Below are 21,828 nucleotides of genomic sequence, written 5' to 3' on the forward strand. Positions count from 1 at the left end.
AATGGAAATAAAAACAAAAATAAACAAATGGGACCTAATGAAACCTAAAAGCTTTTGCACAGCAAAGGAAACCATAAACAAGACCAAAAGACAACCCTCAGAATGGGAGAAAATATTTGCCAACGAAGCAACTGACAAAGAATTAATCTGCAAAATATACAAGCAGCTCATGCAGCTCAATATCAAAAAAACAAACAACCCAATCCAAAACTGGGCAGAAGACCTAAATAGACATTTCTCCATAGAAGATATACAGATTGCCAATAAACACATGAAAGGATGCTCAACATCACTCATCATTAGAGAAATGCAAATCAAAACTACAATGAGGTAACACCTCACACCGGTGAGAATGGACATCATTAAAAAATCCACAAACAATAAATGCTGGAGAGGGTGTGGAGAAGAGGGAACCCTCTCGCCCTGTTGGTGGGAATGTAAATTGATATAGCCACTATGGGGAACAGTACGGAGGTTCCTAAAAAAAGTAAAAATAGACCTCCTATGTGACCCAGAAATCCCACTTCTGGGCATATATATACCCTGAGAAAACCATAATTCAAAAAGAGTCATGTACCACAGTGTTCATTGCAGCTCTATTTACAATAGCCAGGACATGGAAGCAACCTAAGTGTGCATTGACAGATGAATGGATAAAGAAGATGTGGCCCATATATACAATGGAATATTACTCAGTCATAAAAAGAAATGAAACTGAGTTATTTGTAGTGAGGTGGATGGACCTAGAGTCTGTCATACAGAGTGAAGTAAGTCAGAAAGAGAAAAACAAATACCATAGGCTAACACATATATATGGAATCTGAAAAGAAAAAAGTGGTTCTGAAGAACCTAGGGGCAGGACAGGAATAAAGACACAGACGTAGAGAATCGACTTGACACGGGGAGGGGTAAGGGTAAGCTGGAACGAAGTGAGAGAATGGCATGGACATATATACACTACCAAATGTAAAATAGCTAGCTAGTGGGAAGCAGCCACATAGCACGGGGAGATCAGCTCATGCTTTGTGACCACCTAGAGGGGCGGGCTAGGGAGGGTGGGAGGGAGTTGCAAGAGGGAGGGGGATATGGGGATATGTGTACATGTATAGCTGATTCACTTTGTTATATAGCAGCAACACAACAATGTACAGCAATTATACTCCAATAAAGATGTTAGAAAAAAAAGATGCAGGAGGAGATACAGAGGGTCCCTTTGTTGGCGTATTTCACATGTAAGTTGACACCATTGGACGTGGTGTAAGTTGACACCTCTTTTGTAAAGAAAATCAATTCATTCCAAGGTATTATCAGAGTGTCACTCCAGAAAGTGAATTTCCATATGAATCATCACCTATGGCTCACTTTTCCCTGTGTTTTGACATTTTACACCTTCATTTATCTGCTCATTCACTCAGCAAATATGCACACATGGGTCAAACCACACTGTGGTGGAGAACAAAACAGATGCCATCTGTCCTCAGAGACTTCACACTCTAAACAGAAAGAGAACAAGAAACAAGCAATTACAATGCAATGTGTTCAGGTAAGCACAGGTTTCCTGCTATTCTGAACCGGATGTGTGCGAAGTTTAGCTTGAGACCTGAAGCGTTAACTGGGTGTATGTAGGAGAGTGTCCTTTTTTTTTTTAGAAAAAACACATAAGGTTCAGGGCATCACGTCTGCATATTACACTCAAATAATTCAGGCAGAAAAGCATATAAAAATGGAGATGAGAGAGAGAGAGGGAGGGAAAGAGGGAGGGAGGGAGAGAAATGTAACTTAATGTTAGCAACTGCAGAACTTGGGAGTTCTTTTTACTGTTCTTGCAAAGTGTCTGTAGGGTTAAAATTATTTCAAAATAAAACACTTTTTTAGTGAAGAAAATCAGGAGCTACAAGTTCAACAGCATTATCTATGTTTCAATATTACTTCATACTTTTTCAAGCATTCTGCTACCCTAAAGGTATATTTCAATGTTACTGCATGCTTACCAAGCATGATACTATTCTACCCTGAAGGTAAAATTACATTTCATCTTATTTTCTTTCATCATACGTTGGGGCTAGCGCTTCATTCGTAAAAACTTCTTAGGAAAAAATACACATTTTAATGTATGACTAAAACATAAAACTTGCAGAATTAATTTCTGAAACATTTTTAAGTAAAAAAAATGTTTTAAGTGAAAAAAAAGAAATGTTACTTCCTTGCTTTTTTTTTCCAAGCTGGTATATAAATGGTATAATTCAGACGGCCATTCTTGTGCCCAATGGAAGTAACCAGTCAATTTTCTCGCTGTTTCTTTCCCGGCTAGGTTTCGTATGTCAAAGCTATTGACATTTGGATGGCAGTGTGTCTCCTTTTCGTGTTTTCAGCACTACTGGAATATGCAGCTGTAAATTTTGTATCGAGACAACATAAAGAACTTCTGAGATTTCGACGGAAGAGAAAGAATAGGGTAGGCGATTAAATGCATTAAGTTCTCTGAGATACAATTCTCCCTGGAAAGTGAATTTGGCATATTTAATAGGGAGGTACAGAGAGGAAATGGGGACAGGGACTAAATGAAATGATGTCCCTTTGGTTTTGTCCAGCTGAAACTTACATTGTCAAAAATAGCCTCAGGGAGAAAATGGTAACATCGAACTATACTTTACACAGCACATCTGGTGACATGAGAGTTTTATCAACTTCTTTCTAATGTATGTCCTGGAACAACACCATTTTTTGCTTCCACTAACAAAATCTATCATTTCTTATTTGCAAGGTTGCATTGTTTCTGATGGTTTTACTTGACATAAGTCAACAAATACAGCTATTAAAGTTGTACCTTTTTTCGAACTAATTCCTTTAATTGTTTCCATCAAATATCACCTATTTATTAATACTATGATGTTGATGTAAAACTCTGTGGTCTCCTTTTTATGTATACTTTTATGTTTTTAAGACATTTCTTCTGAATCCCCATTCGAAACACAATAAGGTGTATTTTTGCCTTGCTATCACTTGATAAGTCAAACCCAGAAGAAATTTTATTTAGAGCATCATTGGGAGACCACATGAAATTGTAGAAGTAATCTCCTAATTGGATTTGTAAGTACAGGATGGTGTTGTTCCCCTCTATTAAGACTTATAATGTCATCTCTCTTTATATTTACATAATTTCAATTAACCCCTTTCCTTTTCTGCAAGGGAGAGTCTCTATCAACCAGCATATCTTTGAGTTTACTTTTAATGTGAATGTGCCAGCTGACATTTTGAAAGCAAATGGTCTCTTAATAGAGAAATATCAAAGTTGTATATTACAGGAGAAATTGTGGCCAGAATCCAAACTACTGAAATATTTAAGTCAAAACATTCTCAACTCTTAAAATTAATAGTCTGGTTTATATGTAGTGTGCATTTTTAAGGATTTAATTTCTTAAGGAATTTCTTATGGTTTCTGAATGACTGACTGTGATTTATATATTTTATAATTTTTTTTAAAAAAGCTCTAAGCCATGATCTCCCAGTGCTAAGCCTACTCAGTATTAAACATATTCTAAGACAGTAACTTATCCAATCATGTCTAATTGACTCACCAGAATCATCACCTGCTCCAATAAATACCCCAATTCACTGTAGAATGGAAGGAATTTCAGCACTGCAATACTCTGGGTAACATGGTGGACAGAAGAAACAATGCCAGGGCTTGCATTTGATCAAATTTTTATAAATATTAAAGCACATCATTTATACATTAACATATATTTTCATGGAGAGATTAACTTTTCTTTATCTCCTGCCCCCCCACCTCTCCCAGTCTGCTGGTTTCCTTATACTTTTCTCACTCTGCCCAACCCTCCCTCTCTCTCTTTCCTCCTTCTTTCTCCCTCCCTTACTGCCTATTTGCTACTCTCTCTCATATGATACCTGGCACAGGCTGAAGCACTGTAACAGGACAAAGCATTCTGTATCACAGGGTGAAGCTGTTGTCTTTTTTTCCCATTAATGACTGATTAAGACTATTTTTTCCTTCCAACATGAATCAGAAGTAAAGCAACACTTATTTCCCCCTCTAATTTTGGTTCACTTTTTTACATTTATTTTTCATTTCTCTACCTTTTTTCTCCTTCCTACATGTAGGATGTATCAGCCATGTGCTGCAAACACCAGAAATGGGAAGCCGTTCACATGTGGTGTCCAAAGGGAGGTCTGAGAGCTCAGACATTTTCTGCACCCACCACACATCCAGCAGTTAGAGTAGCTAATGGATAACATAACAGGCTACAAGTTCAGATACTCAATTCTGATTTCTCCTTAAAAAAAAAAAAATCCTTACCAAAGCAGCTCTTTATCCAATTTTACCACCTGTAAGTGTATTGGGATAAAAATATTTGACATCCCTTATTCTTTGGCTCACAGAAAGACAGCAAGATTAATGTTTCTAGTGATTGGCACTCTAGAAAAGTATCAAAATGCAAAAATAGTTACACCTGATTATTTTCTAATCACTATTTGAAATATTCAGAGAGCAAATATTGTAATTAAGATTTAGTGCAGGAAAAAATAATCCAGTGTTTTTCTTTTTTTAAGTTCACTTCATACTTTGGGGGGTAGATACCTTGCATATGTGAAAATCTATTAATTGATACATATGTATGTTAAGATGGTCTATGCAATTAAAACCAACTGTGCAATTATATTTAATCATCTATGACTTTAATCATCTATCTCTGGTTTCTCAATCCCTTTTGGTCCACTTTACCTTCCCACAGACAGAAGCTTTTGCATTGGAGAAGTTTTACCGTTTCTCAGACACGGTAAATTCACTTTCTTAACTCTAAGTAGAGGAATGTGGTCATCGGTAAAAATGCAGACAGCAAGCATACTGTGCACTCAGGCAGTGTTTGGTGGGGAAACACAGCCCCTTGCACACTTAAAGCTGAACAAACACCAACCCCCTTCAGCTAAGGATACTCTCTTTTTCTAACAACTCCCTTTGTCTTCCCTCACTCAATCAAAAGATATTGAAATATTGTCTTTCATCCTATTAACCAAACTGGTCAAAATGATTTTAAAATATATATTAAACAGAAATATCACATGTATCTTATAATAGTCTCCATAGAAGAAATAACCATATGCCTTGACAAAATTAGTTTCAAAATAAATGGGAAATTTATTTATATAAATAAGTTCTGAAAACAGCCCCTCTTGCCAGAAAATAGAGACCTAAAAATAAGGCAAAAATAAAATGCTTTGTCCAGCCTGTGTATCTTTAGCATCCTTTCTTAATGTTAAAGCATGTTGAGATTCATTAGAGTAAATGAATGATTTTGGTTTTGATAGCATCCTCGGAAATGTTCGATTAAAAAGAGGTCACAAGGACACATGTCCAATTATAATGGCTAAATATTTAGAAATGTAATCTACAGTAGAGCATATCAGTAGCTTGACTTGGAGATCTATAATATAGCACTCAGTGATTAAATTTTAAACGTACCAAAAGCCAAGAATTTAGCTTGGGAAATCATATACAAACAGTCCAGTCTACTAAATTAAAATTTCTGGGATACGGTATATTTTAAAATACCTCCCCAGGGACTTCCCTGGAGGTCCGTCCAGTGGTTAAGACTGCGCCTTCCAATGCAGGGGGTGCGGGTTTGATTCCTGGTCGGGGACCTAAGATCCCCCATGCCTCATGGCCAAAAAAACAAAACATAAGACAGAAGCAATATTGTAACAAATTCAATAAAGACTTTCAAAAAAAAAAGTCCATATAAAAAACAAAACAAAACAAAACAAAAACACCTCCGCAGAAGATTCTACTACACACCTTAGTTAAATAATCACTGAACTATTTTTCTTTTCTACAAAAATTGCATAGTTGTTCCCAACATAGCTAGCTACTTCTTCAGTTTTCATCCCTGGTGGAAAAAAAATCACATGATCCAATTACTTTTACTTGATTATCCTAACGGTAATTTTTTAAAAATTAATTGCCTTGAATTTGCATAATAGCCCATAGTAGCCTCTTTGGGAAAGGTACATATTTAAATTTTCGGTAACTAAACAGTTCATACATATAGTAGCATTAGTATAAAATACATGTATTCAATTAAATATTGCCTTACAAAACAATGCAAAAAGAGCTCTGATGAAAAAAAATCAGATTTCCTTCACTAACAGTCAATAAATACTTATTTTTTAAAAAAGAAACAGTATGGTTTTTTACCATATCATTTAAGAAAATGCAAACACACTCTAAAATACAATAAATGCAAATACATTGATTAGAAATCCGTGCACGCCATTTAGTTTTATAATATTCTAATCATCATGCAGATTTGGGGTTGATCATTTTCACTCTTTGAAAACAATTTTTCTCAACCTAATAGCCCTCTGGGCTGAATGAATTCCTCATTTTTTTTTAAACTATGCACTTTGCTTAGAAACAGTCTGAGCAATCAAAATCTTTAAATCAATATAATGAAAAGGAGGCTCAAGGTGGATGCCACGCCCTTTCTTTTCATGAGTACTGACTTGCATGAGTTCTTAGTACTTTAGTTGGCAAAAGGGACAATAAATAAAATCACCCCCTTAGAGAAAGCTTGATCACAACAGAGGGCTGTACACTGATGTACATGGTATTCCAAGGAAAGTTTTAAGTTGGTTCAGCATTGGCTTAGGCATTGCATACAATCTTTTTTTTTTTTTTTTTTTTTTTTTTTTTTTTTTTTTGCGGTACGCGGGCCTCTCACTGTTGTGGCCCCTCCCGTTGCAGAGCACAGGCTCCGGACGCGCAGGCGCAGCGGCCATGGCTCACGGGCCCCGCCGCTCTGCGGCACGTGGGATCCTCCCGGACCGGGGCACGAACCCGCATCCCCTGCATCAGCAGGCGGACTCGCAACCACTGCGCCACCAGGGAAGCCCGCATACAATCTTTTACACCTTACTTTTTCCTCTGTGAAGGTACCAGGGAACCTTTTATATGCTGTGAAAGGATGCACATTCACTCTTGTATCCAAATTTCCCCACCCCACACTGTCGTAGCCTGCTGCGTGCTAATCACCCACCGCTGCACCTTGTCATAAATGCTTATCCCCGGGGCTGTGTGTGTGTGGGTGTATGCATGATACGAAAGTATTTTGGTTAGAAGTTGCTCTTCCCATGTATGATATCATTACTTGAGTTCTGGAGGGTTATAAAGTCTTCAAAATATTTCCAAACCTATGTTATTTGTTGAGTAATATGGATGATATGGGATTGCTTTAATGCATTTCATACAGCTTCTGCATTGCAGTGGAATGCTGCAGTGGTTTTCTGAGTGAAAACACATACACACGGTGTTCTAGTACCTCTATCTTCCTACTTATTACTGTACGTTAATTATTATTTGTGTACACAAATGAAATAAGAATGGACCACTAGTTCTAGATTCAAAAAATAATTACCAAGTTTGTAAAGTGTGATAGTTATCTTTTTTAAATAATTGACTGCATTTTGACTATTATGTATGTATTTATATCCTATCTTACTTCAAAAATAACTCAAGGTAACGTTTAAGAATAACAAATAATTGATTTTTCTGCCTTGTACCTTTTGTCAGCTCTACAGTCTTAGGACAAATGCAACTATACGTGTACTATTTTGGTTGAAGGGATGAGGCTCCATGCTTGGAAGCAACATGGTACCCATATACACTAAATTATTCAATAAAGTTTCCATTTGAGGTCAGTTTATGCTATATTCTAGAGTAGAAGATATTCTTTCAGTAGGTAAGTACTTCCTACAAATTTCTTTGATACATACCTGAGAAAAGAGTAGGTTCTCAATAATTTCAAAGTAAATTCTATATGAGTGACTCTGATACACAGGGGTTAGAAATTTCATTTTCTCAATAAAACAAAAATTGTAAGAATTTAATTATTTCCTGCCAACAAATATTTTGAGTTTATGTTAAACACAACTATTTCTTAGAACTATATCCCCTCTGAAATATCTCTTTAGGAAAATAATATTCAATAAAGTAATATAATCTCTACTTAATTTAGTGACACTTTAGTGACTTCCATCACAAAGTTAACTAAAAAAGATACACTGCTTTTTATATATGCTGTCCACTGTAATATAGTATCTTATTTTGCCCCATAATTATGAGTTGGCAATAAAAGAATCTAGCACATTAAATAGAAATAGATGTACAGATTAAAAAAAATATTTCATTGACTTCTCAGCAATTCCCCAAAATATATGTATTACATTTTCATAATATTTCTTCTAAAATATTCATCTTTTTAAGCTTACATTTTACTATTCAATAATCTCCAAACCATTCTGAATCTAAATTCAATATGCCAAGCATAAACTTGGCTAATTCATAATTAATTCATGTCATCTATAAGAAATGCAAGGTTCCCCTGGGATTTCAAGGAATTTTATATTGACAATAGACTTGCAAGTCTAAAGTATTTTTAACCTCATATATAGTTATATTTTTTTAAGCCTTCCATTTTTAAGTGATATAGAAATGTATATAGTTGTCTAAACTGAGGGTTTTATTTTAGGCTGATACATTCACATACTTTGTCTTACCTTAGAATTTTCTAAGTGACGTTGATTTTTTTCTCAACAAAACCAAGCCACTGTTTTGTTTATTAGTAATTTTTTCAAAATCTACACACTTTGAAATCATATAAATGGGAATTAATAGCAATTCACTTTTCCTTCCTTTGTCATTTTCCTGCTTGACAATGAAAAGTTACAGAAAATTATTTAAACAAAAAAACCTTTGGGATAATTTACTTAGCATCTTGATTGTATAAAGAACATCTCAAAGGTATCCAGTAGGGAAAAAAACATTAGGATGAAAGTAACATATTTAGTGCTGTTGTATCTCACATCAATTCACATAATTAATCATCACTCATGCTGTTTTATATAATTAATGATTTGTCACCGCTCACTAGCAATCTTCATGCTTTCACCAAGCCTGCAAACAAATAATATTTTTTGTTATTGTTATTTTTGAAGACTAAGAGGATAGGAAATTAATTCTTATTTCATATATATGTCAGTTTATTATGTTTGATGATAAAGATGAAGCAATTCAACTGAATGACTATATTTACCCTTGGGCTTTCTTCCCATAATAATTCTAGTTATAATATGCATGTTACATGAGTTAGTCTTTGGCATAATTCTCTAAATAAAGTGAAAAAGCACTTAGAATGTTTCACAATATGGTATTGTTGCTTAATTACTGAAACATTTTTCTCACTTCCATATTTAGTGAAAACAGGTCCTCCTGTAGAAAGAATTATACACTAACAAAATGGCTTTTTACATTTTTTATTGCCTCCCCTTCTAACTTGCTTGAAGCATAAGAGGATTGACTTGTGGGTAAATGAAGCTATTTTTTCAATTTTACTTTTTTAATCAGCCGCGTTCTTTGGTTCATTTTTAATTCATTCTATTTAATCTTTATTATTGTCTATATTTTGAGTTGTAAAGTGGCTTAATTTTATGAACGTTGAACACTGGCTAACATATAGTGTCTGAGTCAAAAGTTTTAGATGTTTGTCTAAACCTTGCTTTTGTGGCCTTTAGTCCATTAGAAACCCAAGCTAAAGGCCTCACCAGAAAATTGAATTATCTCAAAAAAATATTTGAGTGTTAATTGGAATAAAGAATATCACTGCACCTCTGAACATATATAAACACAGGATAATTTTGTGACTGAGTTTTACAAAACAGAGAAATTAGTTGAGTCATAAAATAATTTCATGCACCTTCTAGTATAGCAATCTATTATTAATGATGAGCTAATAGAAAAACTTCATTCATGCTTAAAATTATTATTTTAAGTGTAACCCTTCAAAAAGATCCCCAAAGTCCAGTCATTTAAAAAAAAAAATCATACGATCGTTTTGGAGTTCAGGGGTCCTTGTTTCTCTCATCCTCTCTCCGAGGTGGCGACTGGAGTCTGGTCCAGTAGAGCTGAGATCCTGTTGCTGAAGAAATAAGATGACTCCACGCGCCTCATCTCATGGGCTCACCCCAAATATCTGTGCCGTTTCATGGAACATACTAACAACACTAAAGGCTCCTTGATTGCAGGAATTAGATTTGCAAGAATCCCAGCAGTTGTAGAGCAAAGCCCATCCATCACAACAGTAAGACAGTGAGGCAGCCAAGTGATCCTCCTAGTTTTATGTTGTCAGTTAATTTTTTTTTTTTTTTTTTTTTTTTTTGTGGTGTGCGGGCCTCCCTCTGCTGTGGCCTCTCCCGTTGCGGGGCACAGGCTCCGGACGCGCAGGCCCAGCGGCCACGGCTCACGGGCCCAGCCGCTCCGCGGCACGTGGGATCCTCCCAGACCGGGGCACGAACCCGGTTCCCCTGCATCGGCAGGCGGACGCGCAACCACTGCGCCACCAGGGAAGCCCTGTCAGTTAATTTTTAGTGAAAAGTCTACAAGTGTGAGGCCATCTGGGGAGTCAGCAACTGGTAGGCCTATTTTACACAGAACTTTAGTGCTCGCTTAGCTTCTGTAGATTTACAATATCTAATGGTAAAATTGTTGAAGCTGTGTTTTTCTTTCACATTGTGTGTTATGTGATGTCTATAATAATACAATTATAACAAACAAAATATTGATAATACGATAGCAACAATTATCGGGGGTTGTATGTATTTTTCTCACCCTAAAAAAATCTGCTATGTAGTGCTCTAATCATCTTTTCCTAGAATAAGAAACCAAGGATCTGAGAATTAAATAACTGGAACTATCCAGACCCCTGGCAATAAATGATGAAGCCATGGAATTGCTTAACTACGATAAAAACATTTGCATTTTGAATGTCAATCTTGAGTCAGATTTTAAATTTGGACCATCGAATATATTTGTGTGACTATATAAAACAGTTGAAAACTATTTCCTATAGCACAGACATTTTCTAAAAATAATGCAGATACCCAATTTATTTTCATTTTTTAGAACAAGAGTCCTTCAACATCTTGCTTTCTATTACCTTTGCCAGGAAATAAATATTTGAATGAGACATTTTGATAAGGGAAATATTTTTACTAAAATTTAAAGTTTCTATTTTTTCACCTCCAAAATTAACAGGAAAGCCACCGGTGATACATTTGTTAGTGAAATCATATTCCGGATGCTTTTGAAAAAACAATACTGCACCAAATCACATTGTATAATGTAATTGTCCAAAATCTATTCCTAAAATATTCCTAGGTCTGTCATAAATTTAAAAATGAATAAAGATACAGGTCATATAAATAGCCTTACAGATAGCCTCTCCTAGAAACAGCCTTACTTAAAAACAGGAATTATTAAAAAATAAAATAATACCTCAATACTAACACAGAAGTCACTACAGAGTATCTTTTCATAAACTACCACTTAAAATTTAAATTAGAAAGTGTTAGAGGTGTTCAAAAAATGTTACATCACCATGAATTCAGGCTAACTAGGATAGCTGCATTGTGCCTTTTGGAAATTTTTGTTTCTACAAATTGTGCGTTATGATCACCTAGAGAGCTTGGAAATGCGGATTACTGGGACAACCTAAATGTTAATGAGTACAAACCTCTGCAACTGAGATCCAGAAAACTGGATCTCAGCAAACCCTCCGAGCGACTCTGAGACAGCCGCCGTGTGGGCCACAGTGTGAGAAATATTGTCCTCGTCTGGACTGTCATTATTGCATGTACATAGAATGTGGTCATTTTACACGTTGTTGCCAGCTTTTATGATGGACGAATGCTGTATGAAGGTGATGAAGTTTAAATTGTTCAAAGGTGTCATTTCTATTTAAACACATATCCAGAGTAAAGTGGCTTTGTCAGTATAAGTCCATAGCTCTGATTACAGGTTTGAGGAGACCAACTTACTTGCACGACAGAAATAAACTTTAATCTCATATGTCATTTGCTCAGCTTTACAGTAGGATAAAAAGCAGGAGAGAGAGCAGGTAAAGCGTCTTCATCTAAGTGCGAGGCCTTATAGCTTCTCAAGCACACAGGACTTTTAGTTCCCTCACCTACAGAGGGCATGAATGGCTTCTTAGTCCAAAGAAACAGATACAGTTATCATAAGTAGCAACGATCCTTTCAGCTAGACAATGCAAATGCAGTCGTGTCCCCAAAACCATGCTATCAGGTAATACAAAAGAAAAACCTGTGAGGTGGGACACAGTTAAGTCACAGCCTTGCTCTCCACCCCCCGACACTTCCACTACCAGAAACCAGAAACCTCTGTAAAGCTATTCCCCCTTTACTGTCACCCGTACCCACATGGTCTGCGCACTCATCCAGTGAACCAACCAGCCCTTCATGTCCTGGCCATCCTGTCTTTAGTAATAATGTTTTCATTGCTCATTCCAATTTCTGTTTAAACCACAGCTCTGTGAGCTGATGGGATGCGAGATGCCCTTACTATGTTGTGCTCTTCGGCCATTTTATACACTAGCCATTTGTAAACGTGTTCCTTTCTCCAAAGGGATCTATTCCAGGGGCCCAGACTGATAAAAAAGTGCCTGTTCCAAGCCATTCATAGTATTTTCAGCTATGGCTTCTGTTACAGTGTAAACAAGGCCAATATGGACCATCTATTTCTGCTAAAATCCATTGAATCCTCCAAGAGGCTTGGGCAAAGACCCTAAGCATTCTATCTGCCAGCTGTGTGTTAGCTCTTGTTCTCAGGAGATTCAACCCAAAGGCAATTTTCAAGCAATTCTTTATCTTGTTAATATTCCAGACAAGCTCTGACCACATCAGTGGCTTCATTGGGCAACAGAGGGACATGTTCTGTCCATTGCTGCATGGCCTGGACAGCACCATGACTGCATCAAAGACCAATCCACGACATGTGCCTTGGCGCTGCAGTCCCCTTCTGAGCCGGCAATTAGATGGGGACTACATGACCTAACTAATTCTACCCCGGGATTTCTATAAGGAATTGCATCTCCCACCTTGGAATGTTCCTTTTTCTCAAGAGGAAATTGTTTTTTCATTTTTTTTTAAAGAAGAAATTTTTTTTAATATAAAATTTATTGATTGATTTATTTTTGGCTATGTTGGGTCTTGTTGCTGTGCATGGGCTTTCTCTAGTTGTGGCGACCAGGGGCTACTCTTCGTTGCGGTGCACGGGCTTCTCTTGCAGTGGCTTCTCTTGTTATGGAGCACGGGCTCTAGGCACACAGGTTTCAGTAGTTGTGGCATGCGGGCTCAGTAGTTGTGGTTTGCAGGCTCTAGAGCGCAGGCTCAGTAATTGTGGTGCATGGGCATATTTGCTCCACAGCATGTGAGCTCTTCCCAGGCCAGGGCTCGAACCCGTGTCCCTTCCATTGGCAGGCGGATTCTTAACCACTGCACCACCAGGGAAGCCCCCTTGGGATGTTCTTAACTGCCCATATAAGGGCTCATTTGCCTGACCGTAACACAAGGCCACTGTCCAGGACCCAGGAGTTTCTGAATATCCAGATATAAAGCTATATAAAGCTATAGCTTTGAGATCAAGAACCGGTTCTTGTGATACTGCCACAGTCACTGCTTCTCAAATCAGCCCATTGTGTAGACTTACCTACTCATTCCACTGCAGGTACGCTGTGAGTCCTGACCATCATATGAGAGTTTCCATTGGTGAACCAAGGGACCTGTTTTTCCTCAGTGGGAAGAGAAGCATGAGGTTCATACCACTCTGGGTAGCTTCCATCATGGGTCCATTGTCGAAAGGCTACATTTTCGTATGATGTACTTCACCCAAGTTACTCCTCTTAGCTTGTTCCTGAGTATGTCATTTTCATTTTTATCAGGGAACTTGAATGGAGATGCCCTTTTGACATCACCCATGACATGGTAGATATCTTAGACCTAAATAGAGTCTGATACTCTTCAGATTCCTTTAGTCTAGGGACTGTCTCTATCAGAGCCCAAGAGAATGCCAGTAGCTGTCATTCAAATAGATTAATCTGCTCATGGCATTAGAGAGTTTTCTGGTATAGAATCCTAGCAGCCACCTTAGGGTGCTATTATTGAGCTTTTCCCAGAGACTCCAGTCTGCATGTTTTAGTAGCAGATACCTCTACAGTTGAAGACTTTTAAGGCCTCAGAGAGGCAGCTTGGGTTATTGCCTGCCTCACATGTCTTACAGTTGGCCCTCGTTCCCCTTTCGAATTCAGTCTGTCTTGGGACTTCCCTGGCGGTCCAGTGGTTAACACTTTGCCTTCCAATGCAGGGGGTGTGGGTTCTATCCCTGGTCAGGGAGCTAAGATCCCACATGTCTGGCGACCAAAAAAACCAAAACAGAAGCAATATTGTAACAAATTCAATAAAAACTTTAAAAATGGTCCACATCAAAAAAAAAATCTTAAAAAAATAAATTCAGCCCGTCTTTCTGTCACTCTGTACACCATGACCAACAGAAACCCAAAACGTATCTGCCAGATTTCAAATAGTGCTGCAAGCTGTTTTCCTCTTAGTGGGATCCAGGAGAATAGCAGTGTGTCCTTTATTATTTGTGAATTATCTCTAGTGGTTTATCCAGGATATTTCCAAAAACTTCACTGATGGCACTGGGCTCTGACTCTTGGCTGCATGCAGTCTGAATCTTAAGCTTTACCTAGTCATGTGTGCTACTACACTTTCCAAACCTTGCCTGACTTTCTCCTCCAAGAGGAAAGTTCTCATTCATCATTAACCAACTTAGCCTGACAATGATCTGGACCAAACTGTTTCCAACCAGGTTGTGACACATGTTGGAGAAGTCAGGTTTCCTTAAGGGACAAAGAGTAAGGTGACAGTTGGGTCTACTCCACATGAAGACTCACTGTGTGACGTTTTTTTAGATTGGGATTGAGAGGAAAGATGTAGCCAAGTGGACCAAAGCATACCAGCCTCCTCTGTCCTGAAGCTCCTAAAGAGGTTTTACCACATCCACCTCGTGGAGGCAGTTTTAGGGACTTCCTTAGTGAACCCACGTAGTCAGCTGTCAGCCTGTAGGACATGCTTATTTTTTACCGTAGTCCAATCAGGACTATTCCAGAGAAAATTAACGAGGGGCTAGCACCCCTGCTGCCATCACGTCCTTAATCAGAGCTGAGTTTTCTTTACCTCCCTGGAATCTTGTGCTGTTCAATAGTTACTACAGCGGAAGGTTTAGGCAATTCTAAGGGCTCCCATTTTAGTACATCCAATTACAACTGGGCTAAGGAACGGCAGCCCAAGATTAGGCTCACGCCAGAAATGGCAAGGCCCTTCATCCACAAGATCACATCCTTCCCAGTTATACCTTTAGCCAAAGGTGATACCACCTACTGGATACGTCTTAGCCCCTTACTTTCCTATCTGCAGTTTCACTACAACCATGAGACCTACGAACACAGCATCACTGCCTTCTCTGCTCCACCAGCTTCGTAACATTGCTCTTAGCTTCGCCTTCTCGTTTCCCAGCAGTCTTAACTGCTTGTGGTGCACTGGCTTCCACAATCCCAAAGAGCTGTGTTCACCACCCCTGGCCATCCTCCATTAACCGTGGCACAGAGCCTGGGACCCCACTCAGAACTGGACAAGGAGACCCTGGCCTTCGTGGGCAGGCTTCTTCGTGTCTTCGCAGATGCAGTCAATTCAGCCACCGCCTCAGCGCCTTTTGTTTGCATTCCCATTGGCCCCCCTGGATTAACTTCCGAGATGAAAGTGCCAGATTTAACAGGGTTCCTTAAGGGAAGCACCTGCCGGAACTAGAACAGATTTCCTTCCCTCCCGGCTGGCGACAACGTGAGAGGAAATCTTTCATAGGAATCCTGTCAATTTTCGCTCTTTTCACTCTGTGTCCTGAAAGCCACCTAAAGAGAGCTGATAGGCTTCTCTGGCCAAGTTCTTTCTTCTGAATGGCCCAGATTTTTTTTTTCCTTCAGTGAAACCCAGCATGTCAGCTGCAAGAGTAAACGTGTCCATGAATTGTATATACTCTCCTGCCTTCCCCAAAAGAGAGCCACCGGGGAACCCAGGCCTGGGGGACTCCCCGAATCACTGTGTCTACCAGAGTTTAGGTCAGAGCATGTGGTTTGGGGAGGCTCATTTTTTTTTTTCTTTTTGCATTATTATTATTATTATTTTTTTAAATTACTGTATGGCCAGCCCAGGTTTGCTACATCCCTTAAGAGAGCTGCATCTTCTTCAGGGCTGTTCCAGTACACAGCAGAAAGACAACAGGCCGCTTTCCTTCTCAGCATAGATTCACATCACCCCAGCCTTCACCCACTCCAAAAGGGTCCTTGAATTTACGCCTGCCAGCAATTCCCGAGCGGCAACATTGCAGCAAGTTAGGAGTTTGCATTCACATCAAACGTTTTTCAGCTGCAGCATGCAGAAAAATTATCAGCTCTTATGTCAATTAACCTAAAGATGCTGGAAAGTGTGAACCGCCCAGATATCTGCTGGTCCTTCTCAGCAAAGTGGCCCAGCTCCTATTTACTTTGTCCCATGTGGTATCTACTAGCCCCCTGAGGCTGTTGAGCCCTAGAAATATGGAGTCTGAATGAGGGGTGTTATAAATGTAAAATGCACGCTGATTTCAAGGACTTAGTATGCAAAAAAGAACACAAAATTTCTCCTTTAATTTCTACTTGAGTCAACATTTGAATAATATTTAGGACGTAGTGAGTTAAGGAAAATATACTATTAAAATTAATTTTGCCTATTTCTTATAATTTAAATGTAGCTAATGTAAACCTTAGATTTAAAATTACACACATAGCTTTCGTTGGTGGTTCCCGTTATATTTCCACTGGACAGGGCTGCACGGTAGTCACTTGTTTCCAGTGTCATTTGCCTGGGGTGGCAGAGGAGTGACATCAGTACAAAATGTGGTGTCCCTCCAAGTCCCCACTGGATTTGTGCTTTCATCGTGAGCACAGGCTGCAAAGCTGCTTGATGTGCTTGCTCTGGTTTCTTTTTCCCCCAAGTGGTTTTAGCTGCAGAAAGATAATCGGTTAATAGGAGACAAAGCCAATTTCTCCTCAGTTTTATGACCCTGTTTCCCTTCGGTTTTATCTCACTCATCATCCATCTGCCAGTTCAACAGGGCATATGTGTGTGTCATCCATATCCCAACAGTATGATTTATCCCCAGTATTTTCTGTGGAGCTTTTGCAACCTCAAACCCAGGGAGGGTCAGGGTCACGTTCTCATCAGAATTCCCTCCCAGAACCTTTGGCTGCATTGAGTCTGAAAGGATCTGAAAGCCAGGTCTCCTTCCATCACCACCACTGAGGTTTTAGGTTCAAACTGTCAATCAGACCCTCCAGACACAATAGGCTTTAACCTAATATTGCGTCTACTTGGTCCTCTAGGAGCATGTGAGGCAGGTGACATGCCAGACACAGCATCTTCATTTCATGGGGAGGTCCAACAGCAACTCAAGAGCTTCTTCCCCCGGCCCCTCCAGCCTGCAGGCCACTGAGCAGCTCCCCCAGGGCAGGTGCCACAGTAAAGGGGGAAAACTCCACAGTCCTGTTTTCAAGGAAATCATGCTGGAAAAACTAGGTCTTTCTCTGCAGTTCTCAACAGCCGGGCCTGGTGTTACCCCTCTACTCAGAGTTCACTGGAAAGATACAACTGAGAAAATATAATTGTTCACTACGTATGTTAAATCTTAAATCTCAAATCTCTGTTTTGAGACAAGTGTGTATGTGGGAGGCTCTCTAAAGGTCTGAAAATATTCAGTTCTCCAGAACAGATGGACAGTGGAGGAAGGTGGTTAAAATGTACAAACTTCCAGGGTTTTTTTTTGTTGTTTTTTTTTTTTGCGGTACGCGGGCCTCTCACTGTTGTGGCCTCTCCCGTTGCGGAGCACAGGCTCCGGACGCGCAGGCTCAGCGGCCATGGCTCACGGGCCCAGCCGCTCCGCGGCACGTGGGACCCTCCCGGACCGGGGCACGAACCCGTGTCCCCTGCATCGGCAGGCGGACTCTCAACCACTACGCTGCCAGGGAATCCCTATCATGTTTTTATTAAGTAATTTTTTCTTTAAATTTTGTTTTTTTTCATATATATACATGGAGAATTCTCTTCAATTTGCAACAGTTTAGAGAAAAATAACAATACTTTTAGGACCATGATAAGTTATAATTTTCTTTAACATGAAACTTCTGCCAGATATCCTTCATAATTTCAACTAAACCAATGTACCTTAAAAGTAATAGTATATGAACTAGAATATCTGACCATCTGATAGTATGCCAAACGGGTTAGTATAAAACATCAAGTGAGAATAAAAATAACCAAGCAGTGTTGTCGATCTAGATTGTATTTCCCAGTGAAGTAACATGAAATTGTAGGAAACAGCATTAAAGTGTTTGCCTCCATGAAAAAGAAAAATTCAAACTATGATCATGCTATTTTCCCTTTGACATCATATATGTACACATTTAAACATGATGGGGAAAAAATCTAGTAAATGAACATATATAATATAATATCCAAGTAGATTTTTTTCTTGCTCAATTTATTTAGATATTCTAGCAATATGTAGACAATACCAGAATATTTAATTTTTTCATTAAAACATAACACTTGAGTGTTTCATTGAATGAACACGTCTGTATGATGCAGCAGGATAAATCAATAAAACTTGAATAGAAAATAAAAGCAACTCACCTTTATATGCTTTACCTTTTCATTATAATAATGTTATCATTTATCATGATAAAGCTTAAGTTATGGTTCTGAAATGCCTGTTATACATGCCCTATTCCATGACTAAAGTGCTTTCTTTCTTTTTTTTTTTTAACATCTTTATTGGAGTATAATTGCTTTACAATGGTGTGTTAGTTTCTGCTTTATAACAAAGTGAATCAGCTATACAACAAATAACTCAATTTCGTTTCTTTTTATGGCTGAGTAATATTCCATTGTATAAATGTGCCACATCTTCTTTATCCATTCATCTGTCAGTGGACACTTAGGTTGCTTCCATGTCCTGGCTATTGTAAATAGTGCTGCAATGAACATTTTGGTACATGACTCTTTTTGAATTATGGTTTTCTCAGGGTTGAAGTACTTTCTAATGTTTTTCTTATGACAGGATGATGAGGTAAGGGAAAGCCGATTCAGTTTCACAGCCTATGGAATGGGACCGTGTCTGCAAACAAAAGACGGTGTGACTCCAAAGGGCCCAAACCATCCTGTCCAGGTAATGCCAAAGAGCCTGGATGAAATGAGGAAGGTCTTCATTGACCGGGCCAAGAAGATTGACACCATCTCCCGAGCCTGCTTCCCATTAGCCTTTTTGATTTTTAATATTTTCTACTGGGTTATCTATAAAATTCTTAGGCATGAGGATATTCATCAGCAACAAGATTAAGTCTCTGGGGGTGTGCAAGTGTGCAAACTGTCAACTCAGAAGGAAGGTTTTTTGCCATAGGGGTGTGTGTGTGTGTGTGTGTGTGTGTGTGTGTATGTGTGTGTGTGGTGTACAAATGATGACCATTTGTCATATGTGGCATATGGAAAGGTATTACTATGATTTGCTATGCAAAGTCATGAGGCAGTTGAGTACTTTAATGGATACAAAATATATATATTATAGGGATTCTATTTCATATTAATTTAAGATTATCTGTTTTTTCACAGTAAATCATACAAGTGGAAGTATTACTGTCAGTGTGTTTGTATCTAATATGATATCACATAGTAGTACATGTGAAAACTACTTTGGAATTCTTTGATTTTTAATTCAATATTAAATATCACAAAAGTAAAATTTGCACAGAAAACTTTGGAAAAGGAAAAAGGGGAAACGTTGAAGATAAAAAATCAGTAGTTTGAGACTTTAAAATATTTTCTTATACTGTAGTTACAAAATAGAAAAATAATCAGATAATTCAGTGGGAAACTCACTCAATAATGATAGAAGATTGTACATACACATGCTATAGAACCAACTTAGGGAATAAAAAATTTAAATTAGAAGATTAATATTAAAAACTTTGTTGTTTAGATACTAAATTTAGTTGTTTAAAATATTAAATTTCCCTCTTTGGAAATTTTTTTAATGGTCTAAGCAATCATATTATATACAAAATCTACTTTTCATAACTTTATATCTCTATGAATGAATGTAGGTATACTGAAAACATTATTGTTTTTAAAAAGTGTTATAGCTGTGTATTTTTAATTTTTTTAATAATTTTAATTATTGCCAAACACTGAAAAGTTCAAGCCAGCATCTTTGTTTTGTTAGATTTTTAATAGTTGCTTAATTGTCTGTAAGTAATTATGTTTACCGTTTTGATATAATTGAATAAAGTTCAGTAAGACTTTTATATTTTCGCTTAGAATGAGACTTTAAAATTCAATGGGATTATAGTATTTACATTTTGACAAAAATGAATTTACTGAAAACAAATACGGATTTAGAAAGATTTTTTCATAAGAACAGTTGTCCCATCAAAGTTATATGGGTTCCAACTCCTAGCTCCAAATGTAAAGATGGAAGATTTTAATTCTAAATTATATAAATAAGTCATTTCTACAAAGTGAGGATTGATTATTTTATATTTCTGAATTAATGATTTCAATATATAAGCCATCCACTAGATGTGAATAATTCTAAATAAAATTTTTACTTAAAATTTATCAGCATCCCCATGGAATTATTTCAACTACAATGGGGCATTAACTCATTTCGTGCAGTGTAATTAAGTGCAAATATATGATAGAGTTCTAGGTTAAATTGAACCAGACTCTGATTCTTTTCCAGTTTTGCTAGTTTTGCATTATTTTTATCATTAAAGTTGTATTTTTAAAAAGCTCTAGAATGCTTTTTAGAAATGTTTAATTACTGGTCAGATTCGCTAGATGGAAACTCGTACCAAATTACTGATAGAGAAAGGTTTAACCATTAAGAAAACGATTAACTCAGATTTAAGAGGGGAAAAAAAGCCAGTTCTTGAAATAGATGGTACCAGTTACTGCCCTTTAACCATTATCAAACTAAAAGTAAGAACTGCCATTTAAAGCTAAAATGTCTCAATGTTATTGAACTTTGGTCTATCTAATTGTATTTTTTTAAAATAACTTTAAAAAATAATGTATGTTTAGCAATTTTTGCTAGTAAAAGACCAAATTACCCTCCTTTATAAGTAATTTAAAACTATTAGGAAAGAAAAGTGTTTGGCATTAAATGCAAATGCCACAACCGAAAGAAGTTATTGCTATGTACTTTACTTATTTTGAGGACTGTGCACCCCAGAGTTAAACATGTCCTTCTTCATTGGGGATTGTATGAACCAAAACCATGAAAATATATTCTTGTACTCAAGATAGATTAGACCAAGATATGCTGTTGGTGTTCTCTGAGGGTAAGCTAGTCGGTTTGAATTAATGATAAACTACATTGTCTCAATGTGTCTCTGAAATACTTAAATACATTTTTCTGTACTTCACACATCTTATTTTTAAAGTTCTTCAACATTGCTTAAATTAAGTGAATTATGCCAAAAGCAAACGCAAATACAATGGACCTATGCTCCTAAAGAAATTCATGGACATCACTTGTTTTCATATTTGAGAATATTAAAAATGTCTCTTTTTTAAGCCTGAAACTTGGAATATAAAAATACTAGCCACACAACAACTTTTTCAGCAGGGGTGTTGGTATGGTACAAATCTCCCTATCTCAAAAGGATTATACTTTGCTTAGGTATATATAGTTGTCTCACTACACTAAGAAAATACATTGACATTTCACTCATATGGCAACAGTGACATTGCAAATATAGCTGAATCCAAAATGTTTAAAGGAATCTGTCCCCTCTAATGAACTCTCAT

General features: G+C 37.6%; 1 protein-coding gene across 2 annotated transcripts in view; it reads left to right on the forward strand.

Moving 5' to 3' along the window:
* The window catches only part of GLRA3 (glycine receptor alpha 3), a 172,517-nt gene extending 153,157 nt beyond the window's left edge, over positions 1–19,360 (forward strand). The window contains exons 8-10 of one of the 2 annotated variants that reach the window (XM_024130871.1): positions 2,312–2,455; positions 4,755–4,799; positions 19,082–19,360. In XM_024130871.1, coding sequence (XP_023986639.1) covers positions 2,312–2,455; positions 4,755–4,799; positions 19,082–19,360 — 468 coding nt within the window. The remainder of the gene's footprint in view (positions 1–2,311; positions 2,456–4,754; positions 4,800–19,081) is intronic. The other variant, XM_024130872.1, reaches the window with a different exon arrangement.
* Positions 19,361–21,828: the final 2,468 nt, after the last annotated feature.

Source organism: Physeter macrocephalus, chromosome 9 (genome assembly GCF_002837175.3).
Source record: "Physeter macrocephalus isolate SW-GA chromosome 9, ASM283717v5, whole genome shotgun sequence".
Taxonomy (NCBI): Eukaryota; Metazoa; Chordata; class Mammalia; order Artiodactyla; family Physeteridae; genus Physeter; species Physeter macrocephalus.